We start from the raw sequence: 17,333 nt of genomic DNA, 5'->3' as shown, positions 1-17,333 counted from the left end.
CATCTCGGCGTCACTGTTTTCTTTTTAACGTTTATTTTTCATACAGCGCAAGCTGGGGAGGGGCGGGGCGGGGGGGAGAGGATCTGAAGCGGGTTCTGTGCTGCCAGCAGAGACGTGGACACAGGGCTCGAACTCACAAACTTCGAGACCATGACCTGGGTCGAAGCCAGACACTTAACTGAGCCACCCGGGTGCCTTGGCTTCACTCTTCTTGATAGATCTGCCTGTCTGTGGTAAGCCTGAAGAGACAGCAGCGAAAGAGAGAAGCTCTGAAACCAGAGAAGGGAAAGGGCTTAAGGGCACCGGCATCCAGCAGCGGAGAACGGAAGCGGCACCGACGGCGGAGCGGTGGTACGGCCCCCCCCCCCCCCCCGGAGGAGCCGGAGGACAGGGACGGGGCACAGGCTTGCCTGCGTCCCTGAACTCAGGCCCTCTGGAGAGCGGGGCTGAAACACCTGGATTGTTCCCAACGCTATTCAGGAAGCACCCAAGATTCTTAAGCGACTTTCATTCATCCCTTTAATGAAAAAGGATCGGATAACCAACTTTGGCCTCCTAGTTTTAAAAGCATTTATGGAATCTGACCCACGACTGCCAGGATTCCACCCGGCTTTCAGAACACCAGCATCACTCTGCAGCCCTTCATCCGGACCAGGCGTTTATGGCCATGGTCTCCTGTTTTGTGAGGCAGCGATCCAGTCCTGAAGAAACACTCAGAGAAGCAAACGTGACTCTTTTTCAAGCTACCGGTCAGAATCAACAAGAACAAAATCCTCCAGGGACGAAAGGGTAACGAAACCTGCCAAGCAACTCTGTTCATGTGATTTAAGCGGGAGCCACGGGAAGAGAAGCAACGGACAGAAGAGAAAATCCAGGCTGGGCACGGACACCACCAGCATTTGCAGCCCGTGAACATGAGAACGGCTTTCGGTAAACGCTTCGTTAACTACACACAGACCACAAATGGCAGACGCTGAGCAGGTACGATTACTAAAATGTTTTTCCTTGCTTCCTCTGTGGTTTTTTAAAACAGAAATATTGGAATATCAGTAACATTTTTAGGGGCACCTGGCTGCCTCAGTCAGAGCATGCGACTCTTGATCTCAGAGTCATGAGTTCAAGCCCCACGTTGGGTGTGGAACTTACTTAAAAAAAAAAGGAGTACCGGGGCGCCTGGGTGGCTCAGTCGGTTAAGCGTCCGACTTCGGCTCAGGTCATGATCTCACGGTTTATGGGTTTGAGCCCTACATCAGGCTCTGCGCTGACAGCTCAGAGCCTGGAGCCGCTTCTGATTCTATGTCTCCCTCTCTTTCTGACCCTCCCCTCCTTGCGCTCCGTCTCTGTCTCTCGAAAATAAATGAATGTTAAAAAGTATCAGTAATATTTTTATTTTTATTTTTTGAGAGGGTGTGCACACAAGCGAGCGGGGGAGGGGGGCAGAGGAGAGAGAGAGAGAAACCCAAGCAGGCTCTATGCTCACAGTGAGGAGCCCGACCCAGGGCTCGATCTCACAACTGTGAGATCATGACCTGAGCCAAAATCAAGAGCTGGACACTCAACTGACTGAGTCCCCCAGGCGCCCCCCGTCATATTTGTAAATGCAGACGTAGCAGGCATCTTTTTCTCTCAAACAGTCCTTACTCTTCGTTTCAGCCCAAGACAGCAAAAGTGGAGTCTTTTCAAGGATGCGATTAGAGTTTTAAATTTAAAATGCCACCATCTGTTCTTTCCTCACGCGGGAGACAATAACTAAGTCGGCCTCAAGGCCACGTCCACACGCTCAGGCCTCATTTTGAGCCCAAACATACTAATGTTATTTCTGTTGTAGTTTTGAGTCGGGTGCCCTGAAATGGACTTTTCCTCTTTGTATCAAAGCGGCTGGAAAACGTACGCATGTTGTGACTAGGACATCTACGTTACTGGCCAGTCGGACAGTGTTCAAATTCAAAGTTAGTCTGCTATTGTAAGTTGAAATAGTTTAAGAAAGCCTAATGTTCTAACTTGGGTGTTGGGCATCATTCTGAGCCCAGAGACAACAAAAATAACAGATACCAAATTTTTACTATGTGGCTAGAGTGACATTTTAAAGACAAACTTGCAGTAAATGGAGAGTGCTGGCAGGCGTGGTCTTGGGGGTCAACACTAAGCGCCCCAGTCCTGCTCAAGCCGAGTACCTCCCCCAGCCAGGCTCAGTGGGGGCTCCATCTATCTGCTCCCGACCCCCGTCCCGGTGTTCCTATGGGACCGCATCGTGAGTCCAGCAAACAGAGATTAAATCATTTAATCTGGGTAAGTTAATGTAAGTGCTCTAAAACAGTAATATTCTAGAACATACAGCAAAATATTTTCAGTTCATCTTTAAACATGCCCATTATGTTTACCCACAGAAATTATCTCTGTAAAACAAAAACAAAAACAAAAACAAAACTAAAAGAGTTCGTTTATACAGGATGTCAACTCCCCTGAAAAGTCTTTCCTATTATTTTTTTAATGTGTATTTATTTTTGAGAGAGAGAGAGAGAGACACAGCGAGTGAGCAGGGGAGGGGCAGAGAGAGAGGGAGACAGAATCCAAAGCAGGCTCCAGGCTCTGAGCTGTCAGCAACAGAGCCCGATGTGGGGCTCAAACTCACGAAGTGTGAGATCATGACCTGAGCTGAAGTCGACGCTCAACAGACCGAGCCACCCAGGCGTGCCCCGCCCCCCCCGGCCCCCGGAAAAGTCTTTATAATAAATTAGATCCCGTCCTAACAAATTCAAAATGACTGCCCTTAAAGAAAGTGTTCAGTGGAAACGCATGATACCGAACCCGTGCTGCTGACTTTTGTTTCTGGCTGTTAAGGCTCGCTGTGGGGTGGTGAAGGGGGAACTATGGATGGATGAAGAAAAGAAGAAAAAAATGTACACACCTGGTCTAATAATTAGGACAGTAACGTGTTCTGAAATAATTTCTCGGACGTATTCTATGCTCGGACAAAAACATACAAAGCCACACAATTCCATTCTGAGAACCAGAAGCAAATCATCTGTCACTATGTGGAGTCTAGCATTCTATAAGGGAAAACAATTTAAACGCCATCCTTAACCACAACTTTGGTAACGATTTCTACTGGGAGAGACTCTCCACTATCCCTTGGACGTCGTGTGTCTTCAGTGAGCTCAACGCGTGACCTTCACCAGCATCGCGCCTGGTGTGGAGGCTACTTCGCTCTGCTTCGCACTGAGCACGTTGGGCACACACTGACCACCGCAGGCTCTGGCGATGGGGGCTGAAGGATTTTAGGGAACGTGACGCCCAGGGAAGAGAATGTAAGTGACCAACAGAACGCTCCCTTGCACGCACAAATTAGTAAGTTTGGGAACCATCTGTGACTTCGGTAACACGTGAGCAAACAGGATACTGGAGCGCTAAAAATGGGTCTGGTCCAGACCAAGAACCTCCTGCCTGCTCCATAACACCCAAGGATAGCTACCCCTCTTTCTTAAAGCCTTTGAAATGAATAAACATCTTGAATATGACTTTGTGTGGAGGAAAAAAACGGCTCGGAAATCAGCAAGACTGCGCTTTTTAATGAGCTCGTGTTCCCCACGGTTGAGAAACACCACTTGCGTGTCCTGGAAATGAGTTTGGTGGGAGAAGAGTCACGTGATAACAATTCCACTTTCATTATGGCAACAAAAGCGAACTTCACATTAGAGACAGAACCGTCACAAGTCGCCAAGAATCAAGGCCGGGACACGTCCGCCACGCTGACAACGGGCACACCCCCAGCGTACAGAGGAAACGCCGGCACGCCCCAAGAGGTGACAGAGGTGACGGGGACTTCCGGGGTCCCCGCTGGATGCTGGTTAGAGCCACGGCAGGAGCCACGGCAGTGGGGGCTCCAGGGCCTTCATCTGGGAGGCTGGTCTGACTGCCTTTAAGAGCTTGTGGTGAAGCAGTGACAACGGAGCTCATCTGCCGGGGACCCTGGTCCCCGCTGCACATGGCACCTAGGGCACAGCGGTTTCTCAATCCCAGAGGGAACGCGAGCGGGAAAGCGGATCTACCCGGGCACCCGTGAGCACGGCACTAACACCGGGAGGTAGGAAGGCGGCGGACGAACACAGCCCAGCCCGCGTCCCTGTCTCTGCAGAGGGGACATACATAAACCGCTTAGCCCAGGTATCGCCCGAAGGACAAGGGATTCCACGTGGGACCTGTCTTCATTCAATTATCATAAACGACTGAAAAACTCTAATTCCCTGTGGCAGAGCCATGGTTTACACGGGGTGTAACCTGTCAGTGGAGTGAGGCCAACAACATTTCTATGATGAAACCAGAATGCTTTACTTTAACCACAAGCCTAGAAACAAAACCAAAGATGACAAGCCAGAAAACCTCCAAAACCTCCTCTCCATACTAAATGTAATGAACTATGGCACGTGGCTTCCCTTTAACCAAAAAAAAAATTTTATTTTTTTTAGAGACAGAGTGCAAGTGGGGGAGGGGGGCAGAAGGAGAGAGAGGGAGAGAAAGAGAGACGGAATCTCAAGCAGGCTCTATGCTCAGTGAGGAGCCCGACATGGGGTCAATCCCATGATCCCCTTGGGATCATGACCTGAGCTGCAATCAAGAGTCGGATGCTGACCCAGGCACCCCTAACCAAAATTATTAAAAGCAGGCAAAAGCTTTGATTTCATTTCAAGAAGGTATTTCCTCCCTAGTGAATATCTCCTTTTATGATACAGGTTTTGTTCAGAGACCAGATATGAAATGTGTCAATTACAGTGAATACAGTATTATATAATTTATAATATATAATTATATAATTTATAATACTGTATTATATAATTTATAAAAATGTCTTCAAGATTACATCATAAGGTTTCACGTTTGGGGCAATCAACAAACATTTACCAAACTGGCACAAAAAAACTTGGCATATTTGGGCAGTGGCTGCTTTTTATTTTTGAAGCAGGACGGGTGAAAAAGAAAACCACAGGGAAAATAAGTACATTCTTTAAATTCACAGTCCACGATCAGCATTTACAATTTTAGCTCAAAGTTTAAGAGAAGGATAGCTCAAAATGCTGCCTAGTCACTGCTTTATCCCAATGGCATGTGAAATAATGATGTGGAAGGGAAGGGACTAGTGTCCAATCTGAGACAAAACACTGCTCAAAAGCAAATGGGCTTTTTAAAAAACAGAAAAAACAGCAATAGGCAGAGATAGGACTTTTTATGGAAATCAGGAACCAGGATTTATAAGCAAGAAAAAAATAGTTACTGATAATGTCGACATCTTACACAATCGGTCTTCTCCCTAAATTCAAAAGGATGCTCCCTGCATGCACTAATCATTAATTAATAAAAAAATAATTAATCAAAACGCCTTGGGTCACCTTTGTTCCTATTAAACCTATTCGTGCATTTCTATGGGACCCCAGAAAGGCAACTAAATTATTACCAAATAATTTTATCAGGTAAAGACATCTTGTTTTTAATCAAGGAAGCCTTCTCTAAAAAATTCATAAACTCGTTTCAACAAATCAAATTCTGTGATGAACAAATTCTCTTGATATATTGCTTCCTTTACTGGGAAGAGTTATAAAATGATACAGGATAACAGCATAAAATGAAGTCTGCATAACGTAGAACAGGACAGTATTCACGTCCAAAGTAAGTATTTGAGATTTTTTTTAACCTGCCAACGTTAAGGGCAGTAACACATGAAAACATGCTCAACATCCTGAGACATCAGGGAAATGCAAAGTGAAACCGCAGTGAATCAGCACCGTATACCTGTCAGAATGGTTAAAATGAATAAATCTGACCACTGCTGTGGGCAAGTGAAACAGCACAACCACTCTGGACAGCAGTCGGCAGTTCCACTCTTAGGTATTTGCCCCCAGAGAAGCAAAAACGCAGGTCCTGTTAACATCACCCCGAAAGCCTACTGATTTAACATTCCAGAAGTTTCTACCAAGGGCTATTTTTGTAAAACTGCCATTGCTCCTAATTTAGAATTGTGTTTAAAAGGAAGAGAACACCCTTCCACTAATCACCCTACTGTGCCAAAAGAAAGCCTTAATCAAGCAACCTCGTAATTATGAGGTTGCTGAAGCAGTCATCAGGATTTTCTGTGAAGTCAGTAAATGTGAAGAGATCCACAGTAGCGTTATAAACAGCTACTCACCGAGTACTACTCATGAGAGTAGTAAACAGCTACTCACCGAGTGCCGCATGTGGCCTGAGTCCCTCCAGGATGGCTGTACTCAGTTCCGACATCATGTTACGTACGGGTGAATACGCGTGGCCAATAAACCCAAGAACCACAGCAGATCTTTTACTTTTGTAAACCACATTTTGTGGCTACCTTTTCAGTTTTCCCAAAGGCTGATATATTTCAATCATCTGAACGCACTGCTGTTAATTCTGCGTCAGCAAAAGTCACCTAACCAGCAACCATTACATTTTGGTACTAAGGACTATCCCTTTCGGAAGAGTTATTGAAACACAGAAACAAAACGTCCGCACAAAGACTCACGCACGAAAGCTTACGGCACCTCGTCATATCCCAACACTGGGAGCAATTCCGTGTCCTTCCACAAATGAACAGATAAACGGACTGTCGCCTGCCCCCGGGACAGCGTACTGCACAGCAATAAGGAGGAAAGAACGGTCACAAATCTAATGAGCTGCATGAAATCTCAAAATCATTACCCAAAATGAAGAGGCAAAAAGTACAGTCTACAACTCTGTTTATATGGTTCCAGACCACGCAGCTGACGTACAGAGACAGAGAGGGCACAGAGACTGCCCAGAGACAGGGTGCAAGGCGGGTGGAGTGAAAGGGGCACAAGAAATCTCTGGGGGGGGGGCGGGGGGGGGGGGGACATGTGTCCTGGCGATAGTGGTGATGGTTTCGCGGGCACGTACGTCTACAAAGCTGAGCACACTTGGTGCTTTAAATACGTGTTGAGCACACTTGGTGCTTTAAATACGTGTACCTCGGCAAAGCAGCAGGCTGGGGGAGAGTTATGCCACCCTGAATCTATCTGTTGTTCTCCTAGGAAGCCTAGAGGGAAAGAAATTCAAGCGGTGGTGATAAGAAGGCACCTGGAGCTGAAGACATGAGCCAGCTGCGGGCCACGAAGCCCGGACTCCTCGTGTGCACAGCCGTGTGCGTGTGCGTTTTTCTTTATTTAAGGGATCCACCTCCGGAGGAACCAGAGGAGTCCACCTATCCAGCAGCGGTGGAATGTGGCTTTTATCCAGATGAACTGTGTTCAGCTTTATTTGAAGGGAAAGAGGCCGCCCCCCAAATTGCAACTTTTTGTAAAAACCCTCATGGTTCTCAAATACTTGCTCACTTGCGCACACCAGGAAACTGCTCCAGGATTTCCCAGGAGGTGCATCTCATAACCAGACCCTTGTCTGCAGAAGAGGGCAATTTCTCTTTGGCATATATCGTAACTACTCACAAGGACCTGGCTATGTTTGTGCAGCTGCTCAGGTCTATTTATGTGCCTCAAAACCTTTACTGTATTCATGTTGACAAAAAGGCCCCAAAGAAGTATAAGAGTGCTGTGCAAACCCTGGTGAACTGTTTTGAAAATATTTTTATTTCATCAAAGAGAGGAAGAGTGGCCCACACTGGCTTTACAAGACTGCAGGCAGATCTTACTTGTATGAGAGATCTGGTCCGTTCCAAATTTCAGTGGAACTATGTCCTTAACCTTTGTGGACACGACTTTCCAATCAAAACCAACAAAGAAATCATAAGCTACATCAGGAGCAAATGGACTGATAAAAACATCACTCCTGGAGTAATCCAACCACCACACGTTGCATCCGAGACAAGTGGAAGTCGTCTTGAATTCACCCCTGAAGGAAGTATCTATGGATCTCCAAACAGGAGATTCAAAGATGAACCACCCCATAACTTAACAATTTATTTTGGAAGCGCTTACTACGTACTAACAAGGAAGTTTGTAGAATTTGTACTGACGGACATCCGCGCAAAAGACCTGCTCCAGTGGTCCAGAAACATCCAGAGCCCAGAACAGCATTACTGGGTGACTCTGAACCGACTGAAAGGTAAGAACATCCAGCGATACAGCGTCTGTTCAGATCAGAGGCAACAACAGATGCTTATTCGTAAGTGGAAATTGTATTTCACGATTTACCATGGCTTGGTGAAGAGCTCTACGTTTTGCAAGACCTCTTCCACTTTGGGGAGTACGGGAGGGTCTTTAGGGGTCTCAGGTTTGCTGAGAGAGGGCCACGCGCCCAACCAGCCCGGCTGCTTTTGTTCCCTCTCCAGAAAGAAGTATGACCAATATCTGAGCACAAATCTTCAGAAACTCCTTCATTTCTTCATTCACTTATTAAATACTGCTGGGTACCTACGAGGGCCAGACATTGTGCTAGGGGCCCTTTTAAGAATGGAAAACATTAGGGGTGCCTGGGTGGCTCAGTAGGTTGAGCACCCGACTTCAGGTCATGATCTCATGCATGGTTCGTGAGTTCGAGTCCCACGTCGGACCCTCTGCTGTTAGCACAGAGCCCGCTTCGGATCCTCTGTCCCCCTCTCTCTGCCCCTCCCCCACCTGTGCTCTCTCAAAAATAAACATTAAAAAAGAAGAATGGAAAACATTAAAAGTAGTAATTTTGGGGGTAGCAAACATGATACCTCAGGTAGGTTTTCTGAGAGAGGGAAGTCTGATGTCCTCCCTTAAGTGGACTTACTTTCTCTTTGTATAAAGTTGATGTGGCTTCAAGTCTGAATGGTTATAATCGGTCCAGATGACCGTGCAAACACTGAATCCAGCAGAAATCGATTAGGATCTTAGTTTAATCGCTCCTATCCACTGAAAATCCTATTTTCACATCCCCTCAGAGGGCTGTTATGGAGAAACCCAACATCATCATGCCAAGGGCGCACTAGGTGCGCTCAGGAAGTTACCAGGGATGGAGACAGGGATGGAAACGAAAGCCGGAACGCAAGACCTTGGCCACGGCCGCCGCCCGCCCCCAAAGCGTAGCCTTTCAGCAGATGACAAGCAAGCACTTGAAGCAGGGCTGGACTTCCCTCCACCTTTCTCCCACTACCACATCTGGGGTGGGGGGAGCACAGCCAGGAAGAGCTGGCACCCTAGGGCCGAGCAGCTGCCTGCCCGCTGTAATGCCCGTTCTGTTTCCCCCTTAGATGCCCCGGGAGCCACACCTGACGCTGGCTGGGAAGGAGACATTCGAGCCATTAAATGGAGGAACGAGGAGGGAAGTGTCCACGATGGATGTAAAGGTAAAACTCGAACCAAAGCAAAAGCAAAAGCCTTCCAATTTTATGAAAACTATACAACTGCTGCCTCGATAACATCGGGAGACGATCGTTAGCAGAAGTAGTGAAGGGATTCGTGAGTTTGCAATTACATGGGGCAATTTTTTTTTAAAACTTCTTATTTATAATATCTAGACAGAAAAGCTCACAAATCGTTAAGTACTTGGGTTGATAAATTTTCACAAAGTGAACACACAACTCGGCTGCAACTTTACAAGTTTTAAGATAAAAATACACGAGCTGGCAGGTTTCTTCCACCTGCCCCTAGAATTCAAACTTAAACATTTATTTTATTTATTTTTTTTTAATTTTTTTTTCAACGTTTTTATTTATTTTTGGGACAGAGAGAGACAGAGCATGAACGGGGGAGGGGCAGAGAGAGAGGGAGACACAGAATCGGAAACAGGTTCCAGGCTCCGAGCCATCAGCCCAGAGCCTGACGCGGGGCTCGAACTCACGGACCGCGAGATCATGACCTGGCTGAAGTCGGACGCTTAAACGACTGCGCCACCCAGGCGCCCCTAAACATTTATTTTAAAAAGCTCTGTGTCTCCCTGGACCTCTACCAGAGCAGACAAGTGAGAAATGCAGGCGATCGATCGATTGTTCCAGAGCTCAGAGGTTGGCAGCAAACTCTTGCTGAGGGGAAGGTCTTTCTGCTTTGCCCTCAGGAGACTCTCCCTGGGAGCTGTCAATTCTTCTGCCCCTTTGTCTGGTGTCCCGGTGGTTTTAGTTACCAGGACAATACAGAACAGACTTGGGGTGGGGACGTCAGCGTCCCTCTTTGGTGAAAAGGTTGGAAAAGCAGCAGCTGACTGCAGACTCAGGCACAGCCACTGGGAGAAAATGCCTAGGGAGTGGGAGACCCAGAACCGGCCTCTGGTCCTGCCATTCACGCCTACTCTCCCCACCGCTCTCCCCCCCCCACCCGCGGCCCAGGGTGAGATGGCTGAGAGGAGCAGAGGTGACGGGACAACAGTCACAGCACCATGTGGACAAGTCCGGTAGGGAGAGGTGTGAATGCTCTGGGAGCCCATGAGGAAAGAAAAACAAGGCGTCTGATCTTTACGGGGCCGCAAACTGTGCTGGACAGAGAAGGCAGGAAGAGCGGGGCAGACGTGTGTGCAGGTGGCTGGGGCACAGCATCCTCTCTCCCAGGCACGTGGCCTGGCCTTTCTGTCTACACACAGCTTCCCAACCACCACAGAAAATACCGCACAGACGCAACCACTGATTTTAATAGCGCGTCTAGGCGTGGCCCCTCGGGCTTGAGTCACAGTAGGTCAGAAATACAAAATCAACCAGGTTCACCCAGTTTCCCAGCTGTTTAAAGGACTGATCTCAAAGAAACAGGTTGTAGACAAATTAAAAAATGTAAAACCCAATACCAGAGAATAACTCAAAGACCAGCAACTCCCGGGGCCATGTACACAGCCACTCTCCTCACAGGTACCAGGTCGGAAGGGCTGGAATAATTTTCTAGTGTTTTCAACAAATAGTTTAGCCATGATTCAATTAGGGGGCTCTTCACACAATAAGAAGGTGACAGTTACACAGGCTAAGAAGCAACCCTGGCCTTTCTTTAGAAAGCAGGGCTCACTGCCATTACACACTGGGGTTGACAAGACCGGTGAATAAATGCTCACGAAAGGCCGGGGTCGGGGCTCAGGTGCTTCCTGAAAACATGATTCACTCACAGAGTAAGAAGTCATGAAGGGTGGCTGCTATCAATAATACAGTTATGATTTAGAATTCTTACAACGACAACCTGAATATTTCAATATTCTGTAAATCTTAACAAAAATCACTGTTGCCCCAAAGCGAACACTTCAGCAAGTTCTTGCCGCTGCTCACTTCAGACTGCAAACTATCCACTAGGAAAGCAGCGAGACAAGTGGCTGCCAAGAGTCAGCCCCCGCCTTAGGCTGAGCCCCGGCAGTGACCGGGGTAGAATCTTCCGGAGCCCTGTGCTGGGCCCGCAGTCAATCCTCACAATGACTCTCAGGTACTCACTATTGTATTCACACCTCACAGATGAGGAGCCCCAGGCTCAGAGAAGTTGAGGTCACCCCCAGTGTCACAGGAAGCAGCACAGGAAGTGGCAGAGCTGGGTCTCTAAGCAGGTGCAGCTGTCTGCTGCCCCTCCAGTGGACGAGCATGCACAGAGTGACGGTCGTCCTGCTGTCACCAGCAACAAAGAGTTTTGTTTACTTGTAATCACCCAAACGGCATGAACCCAACTCTGAGGACTTTCCACAGTCCTGTGCCCCCTTCCTGGCTCACATTCACGTGTATATACAGTAGAGACCATCCAGCTACCACCGAGGTGCAGCTGAATCTTTTTTCACTACGTCCTACGCTGTTCACGCAGCTTGTCTCCACAGTCGTACTTTTCACCTGGTTCAGTGTAATTCTATTGAGAGTCTGTGACACTGTGCCAAGAACGTCTACCAGTGAGAAAGATGTCAGTCGTGACAAGAGCCGCCGCTTACAGAGTGCTTACTCTGCTTGGCCCTTTACTAGATGAATGCGTGCTCACTGGGGGAAGGTTCTTTCCACCTTGTTCCAGTCTTACAAACAGCACTGGACGGTTCTACACATGCAGTTCCGCCCCTTTTCTGTATTTCCCTCAGATGGGCTTTCAGAAGTAGGATCGATGGGCTGGCATGAGAGAAAAGCAGGGCGGAGCTGAGCAGAGAGCAAGGTCTCCAAAGTGGATCAACCTCTGCCTCACACGCAGACCGAGCGCTCACTCCTCTGCGAACCGAACCGGAGGTGGTAATGAAGCACCTTGCAGCACTGGCCGGGGGGTTAACAGAGAAAGAAGGAAGAGCTGAGTGCAGCGTCAGGCACCTAACGTGTGCTGCTGAGTTCGTCGCGAAGGAACCCAGCACTGGAGTCGACCCATGATTCCAATTTTAATGACTTCTATCTGTATCAAACGCTCACTCTGCACGGGCAAGAGAGGGCCGAAGCAACGCCACATTAACACCGACGCAATTCCTGCAAACTCCCCACAACCAAGGAAAACAAACGTTCGTGGGGCCCAGTTCAGAATTTAGACTTGGCCCGGCAAATGCATGCTAAGACGTCTCCCCTGTGCTCGTGACTAACGAACATTCCACAGTGTCCCCTTAAACAAAGTAGCCATTAAACAGAAAGAATGAAAGCGTCCCTGCCGCCATAGATTCAAAACCCAACCCAGAAGCCCCAATCAGAGCAATCGCGGAGATCATGTTTAGTCTGATCTCCCGTGAAGCAGGGGCCTTCCCGATGACCTTGGAAGAGCATCACTTTTTCGTGCGAACGTAAACTGACGAGACAAAGGCACTAGGTTTTTGTGCTTCTTTCTACAGGGCGCTACGTCCACGAGAGCTGCGTGTATGGACCAGGAGACCTGCCGTGGATCATTCGGTCGCCTTCTCTGTTTGCCAGCAAAGTGGACTCGACAGACCCCCTGGTGGTCACGTGCCTGGAGAGGCGGCACAGGCTCCAGGCGCTGCGGCAGGCAGAGGTCCCTGCGGAGCCACACTGGCGCTTTCAACAGGAGAGTCATTTTAACACGACACGGAGCCGCTGAGCTGGACATCTGGAAGCGTCTGTGCTCTTACTGGTATCGCCGTGTCCCTGACTTGTGATAAGAGAACATTAACCAAAGAAGAAAGAATGAGAACTGATTCCTTGGTACAAGCTAGCCCTAAAGTGAACTCAGAGATACGCTATTGACAAGACTTTCCTATAAATCACAGGCCGCTCTTACGGCTTCGAGGAAGAAATCACGAGAGGAAAGGTATTGCTCAAGGTACCGTTGGGGGCTCCTGGATCAGCCAAGTGAGGTCGGACTGCCTCAGTAAATAGCTGCTGCAAATCGAAGCCTCAAGTTAGAATAAAAACAGATCTTGCTTTGAAGATACTACCGTGTATGAGATTCTAATCAAGAGCAAACTCTCACTGAAAACAAAACTCTGCTGATCTAAAACAGTGCTCTTTGGCTGGGAACCATGTAACTTTGTTCTGGTAATCCTAGAAAAATACAGAAGAGTCCACTTCTTTTGGGTAAAACAAAACTAATCCAGAGCTGAAGCACACTTTCTTAAAAAGGATGCTATAAGCTTCTGGAGTCAAGAGGCATTAATCGTACCTTCTACCCTGGTGGGTACGTACTACGTCTGGTCTGACACCAACCACAACCACAGGGGGCTTTGGGGCATTTGAAATGTGGAGAGTATGCCTGATTAAGTGACTTTTTGTCTTTATTTAACTTAAAAAATTTTAATAAACTGAAATTTTAATAGTCACATGTGGCTGGTGGTTTCCACATTGAACAACATAGGTCAAAGGTGGGAATGATCTTAATTCTCCCTACTCAACAGACTCGGGTCTCTAAAGAGTCCATAACTTTTTCATTGTCCTGTTGAGGATTTTCTGTATATTCTCTTTCTCTAAAAGAGTTCATGGCATTGTACAAGACTGAAAACGTACAACCATTAAGTGGCACCACATAAAACAACTAAAATAAAGAAGACACTAAAGAAATAAATGTATAATTCAAAGGCAAAGTCTAAAGCCTCGGGAAACTGAAGCTTTGCAATGAAACGAAATCAAATCTACTTAGTCAATGAAAATAGCCCTTGGAAAGCACGAAGCTAGATAGAAGGAAAAGAGCCTTCGAAAGCACAAATCAAATGTAACTCACCATAGAACATTAACATCACCATTTCAACAAACATTTCTTCCACCTCGATGCCTAATTCCAAGGAAAGCACATGCTGAAAATGTTAAGACTGTCAAAGACAAGGCCACCAAGAGCCCCACGACAGCACAGTTCTGCTTTTCTACACGTTTTTTCTACACAGGGCTCACGGGTGGTACCAACCAGCTACGTTCTGACTGCCTGTTCAGAAAGCTCAAATTCACCACGACTGTGTCCCTGTATTTTAGAACAACTCACTAACAAGTTAAGTGCAAAACCCATTTTTAGGGGCGCCTGGGTGGCTCAGTCGGTTGAGCGTCTGACTTTGGCTCGGGTCATGATCTCACGGCTGGTGAGATCAAGCCCCACGTTGGGCTCTGTGCTGACAGCTGGGAGCCTGAAGCCTGCTTCGGATTCTGTGTCTCCCTGTCTCTCTGCCCCTCCCCCGCTCATGCTTGGTCCCTCTCTCTCTCTCTCTCAAAAATAAACATTCAAAAAAAAATTTTTTTTAAAAACCACCCATTTTTAAAAAAGCTGGTATCTTTCCAAGTCACTTGAAACATGAGCCTAACTTCATTTCCCTTCAATGTCCATTCACAGCATGGTCACATGACTATGAGTGGGTCCAATACAGGCGTCTACTTAAGAGATTTGCTATGAGGAGGAAGCACTTAGAATTCTAATGTCTGACATGTCTCACAGATGAGGAAACTGAGGCACGGGGCAACGATGGGACTTTCCAGGAGCACACGGCTAAGCAAGGGCAGCTGGGACTTGGACCCAAGCAGGCAGTCTGGCCCCACAGTCCAAGCCCTTACTGCACCACCTCACCTCGTACAAAGACACAACGGACTCAAACACAGAGCCGCCCTCAAAGGATCAGACGTAACAGAAGCCGCTACCTCAACAACTTACTCAAGTAACAGATAAAGTAATAATAATACAAGTAACTCAAAGGCACGGGGGAACGCAGCAGCGGGAGGTTCAGGGAGGGACAGGCTGGGTCGTAGTGGCGTGCTAGAGGAAGCGCTGGGAGCGAGTGGAGGCTGACAGGCAGGCAGCCACCAAGGCTGGGCCAGGCTGGCCAGGCCAACATGAAGCAGCAGCCTCCGCTAGCGTTAGAACCAACCGGAAACTGCTGTTCACTTGGAGTCAGCCTCTTACTGCATTCGTTTGTTAAGAACACAATCCAATCACAAGCAAAAAATGTCTGAATTATGCTGCTACAGACTGTGTCTTAAAGGTGATGCATTAATAGGGATCTTGAGATCATTTCTCTTTCCAGGAGTAGAATCTTCTTGCTAATATGTAGATTCTACCGTTCAATTTTCTATTAGATTTTTCTTATACGTGAAAAAGTTCAAGGCGGCCTGTGATATCCATCATGCAGTTCCCTGAGGCTTAATACTTTTTAAAAAAAAATTTTTTTTTAACGTTTATTTATTTTTGAGACAGAGAGAGACAGAGCATGAACGGGGGAGGGGCAGAGAGAGGGAGACACAGAATCTGAAACAGGCTCCAGGCTCTGAGCCGTCAGCACAGAGCCCGACGCGGGGCTCGAACTCACGGACCGTGAGATCGTGACCTGAGCCGAAGTCGGCCGCTTAACCGACTGAGCCACCCAGGCGCCCCAATACTTCTGAAGACCATGAAGATGGCAGAGAGCTCACCCTAAGGAGGCCAGTGCCTGAAAAAAAAAAATCAACATCTGCAGACCACTTCTGAAGATACCCCTTCCCTAACATTTTCTCCCCTCTCCGTCTCACCTCTCCATGGAAGGACAGCAAAAGGGCACCTGGCTGGCTCAGTCGGTGGAATACGCGACTCTTGATCCCAGGGTCTTGAGTCCAAGCCCCGTGTCAAGCGTAGAGCTTACTTAAAAATAATAATTAAAAAAAAAAAAAAGAACCAGCGTAAGTTTTTCTTCCACTTCTGCTTCACAATATGCACAGCATCCCACTCACCTACCACAAAGGCTAAATAAATGAAGCCAGAAAATGGCAAGTCAAATGCTCCTCATCATACCTCCGACATCTGAAGTGGGGATTCTCAAACTTCACTGTGCACGCAAATCCCCAGGGCGTCTAGGGGAAAGGCAGATTTTGATTCCACAGGTCTGGGCCTGCGTCGCTTAAAAAGAGAAAAACAAAAACCTCCCAGGTGATGCCAATATGGCAGGACCACGGATCGTGCTCTGAGTAACGAGCACAGAGTGTATTTTACAAACTGTAATTACTCCAATGTGTTTCTCCTTATTACAAGAAGGGAAGAACACAGTGGGGAATACAATTAGGTTTCTAGCTAGTGACTTGTTTACAGTGAAAACAAACAAAACAACCTAGCAACTACCCCTCTTCGGACCCTGCTGGCAAATCGAGTGTGCACTCTGTGTGTTTCAGAGCACAGAAGCAGAGCTGTCTCAAACCCTCGGGTCTCCTCTAGCAGATCGAAAAACCAACTGTGGGGGCACCTGGGTGGCGCAGTCGGTTGAGCGTCCGACTTCAGCCAGGTCATGATCTCGCGGTCTGTGAGTTTGAGCCCCGTGTCAGGCTCTGGGCTGATGGCTCAGAGCCTGGAGCCTGTTTCCGATTCTGTGTCTCCCTCTCTCTCTGCCCCTCCCCCGTTCATGCTCTGTCTCTCTCTGTCCCAAAAATAAAATAAAAACGTTCAAGAAAAGAAAATTAAAAAAAAAAAAAAAAAAAAAGAAAAACCAACTGTGAGTGAAACTACCGAGTGAAGAGTAGAGAAAAAGTCAACCCTGAAGATCCCGAGGGTCTCCCTGCCATCGTTCTTATGACACCGGTTTCTCTAAATTTCAGACGTTATTTTAAAAAAGGAAAATATCTGTTTCAGCCTCGGACTTTATCTCCCTTTGCTGGCGTTTCCACGACGTGCTGTGGCTGAAACGCCTCCATGATCCTTCCTCTTGGCACTCGGGCAGAAAGTGCTGGTGTTCCCTTGTCCCCGGGCATCCAGCTGGGCCACCTTCCCCGGGCTTCCCTGCCGTTGTCAGGTGTGGTCACAGGCAGCGGAAGTGATGAGCGCCACTTCCGGGCCTGGGCCGAGAAAACCTCCTACGCTGGGTGCTCCCTCCGATGCTCCCGTCAATGGGACGCAGCACATTCCCAAACCTAGACGAGGTCTGAGCCGTAAGACAGCAGGAGCCTGAACCTTGACTCTGCCCTGGATAAGAGCTGCCGAACCAGGAACTTTTGCTGTATTAGCCACTGGAACTTGAGGGCTGTCCGTCTTAGCGGTCAGCCAGCCTTGATGGACATACTTAGTATCACTGAACTTCGGAGACTTTAAATTACA

At 47.8% G+C, this 17,333-nt stretch overlaps 2 protein-coding genes across 7 annotated transcripts in view; one reads left to right on the top strand and one right to left on the bottom strand.

Moving 5' to 3' along the window:
- Positions 1–17,333, bottom strand: part of RTF2 (replication termination factor 2) — a 42,143-nt gene that overhangs the window by 8,649 nt on the left and 16,161 nt on the right. The gene's annotated exons all lie outside the window — the stretch shown is intronic.
- LOC112868852 (putative beta-1,3-galactosyl-O-glycosyl-glycoprotein beta-1,6-N-acetylglucosaminyltransferase 7) lies at positions 80–15,427 on the top strand. Of its 5 annotated transcripts, none has more exons than XM_086702543.1 (4): positions 80–981; positions 7,056–8,082; positions 9,194–9,289; positions 14,721–15,427. In XM_086702543.1, exons 2-4 carry the CDS (start codon positions 7,116–7,118, stop codon positions 14,939–14,941), a joined length of 1,284 nt encoding a protein of 427 aa, XP_086558669.1. In that variant the 5' UTR covers positions 80–981; positions 7,056–7,115; the 3' UTR covers positions 14,942–15,427. The 5 variants fall into 5 exon arrangements, 3 of the variants coding, with proteins under 3 accessions (XP_086558669.1, XP_086558668.1, XP_086558667.1); XM_086702542.1 differs by having other exon boundaries at positions 12,682–15,427; XR_015249550.1 differs by having other exon boundaries at positions 7,056–9,289.

Source organism: Puma concolor, chromosome A3 (genome assembly GCF_028749965.1).
Source record: "Puma concolor isolate L17-30 chromosome A3, mPumCon1.1.hap2, whole genome shotgun sequence".
Classification (NCBI taxonomy): Eukaryota; Metazoa; Chordata; class Mammalia; order Carnivora; family Felidae; genus Puma; species Puma concolor.
Note: the sequence above shows the minus strand (reverse complement) of the source record. Positions and strands in the feature narration are given on the sequence as shown.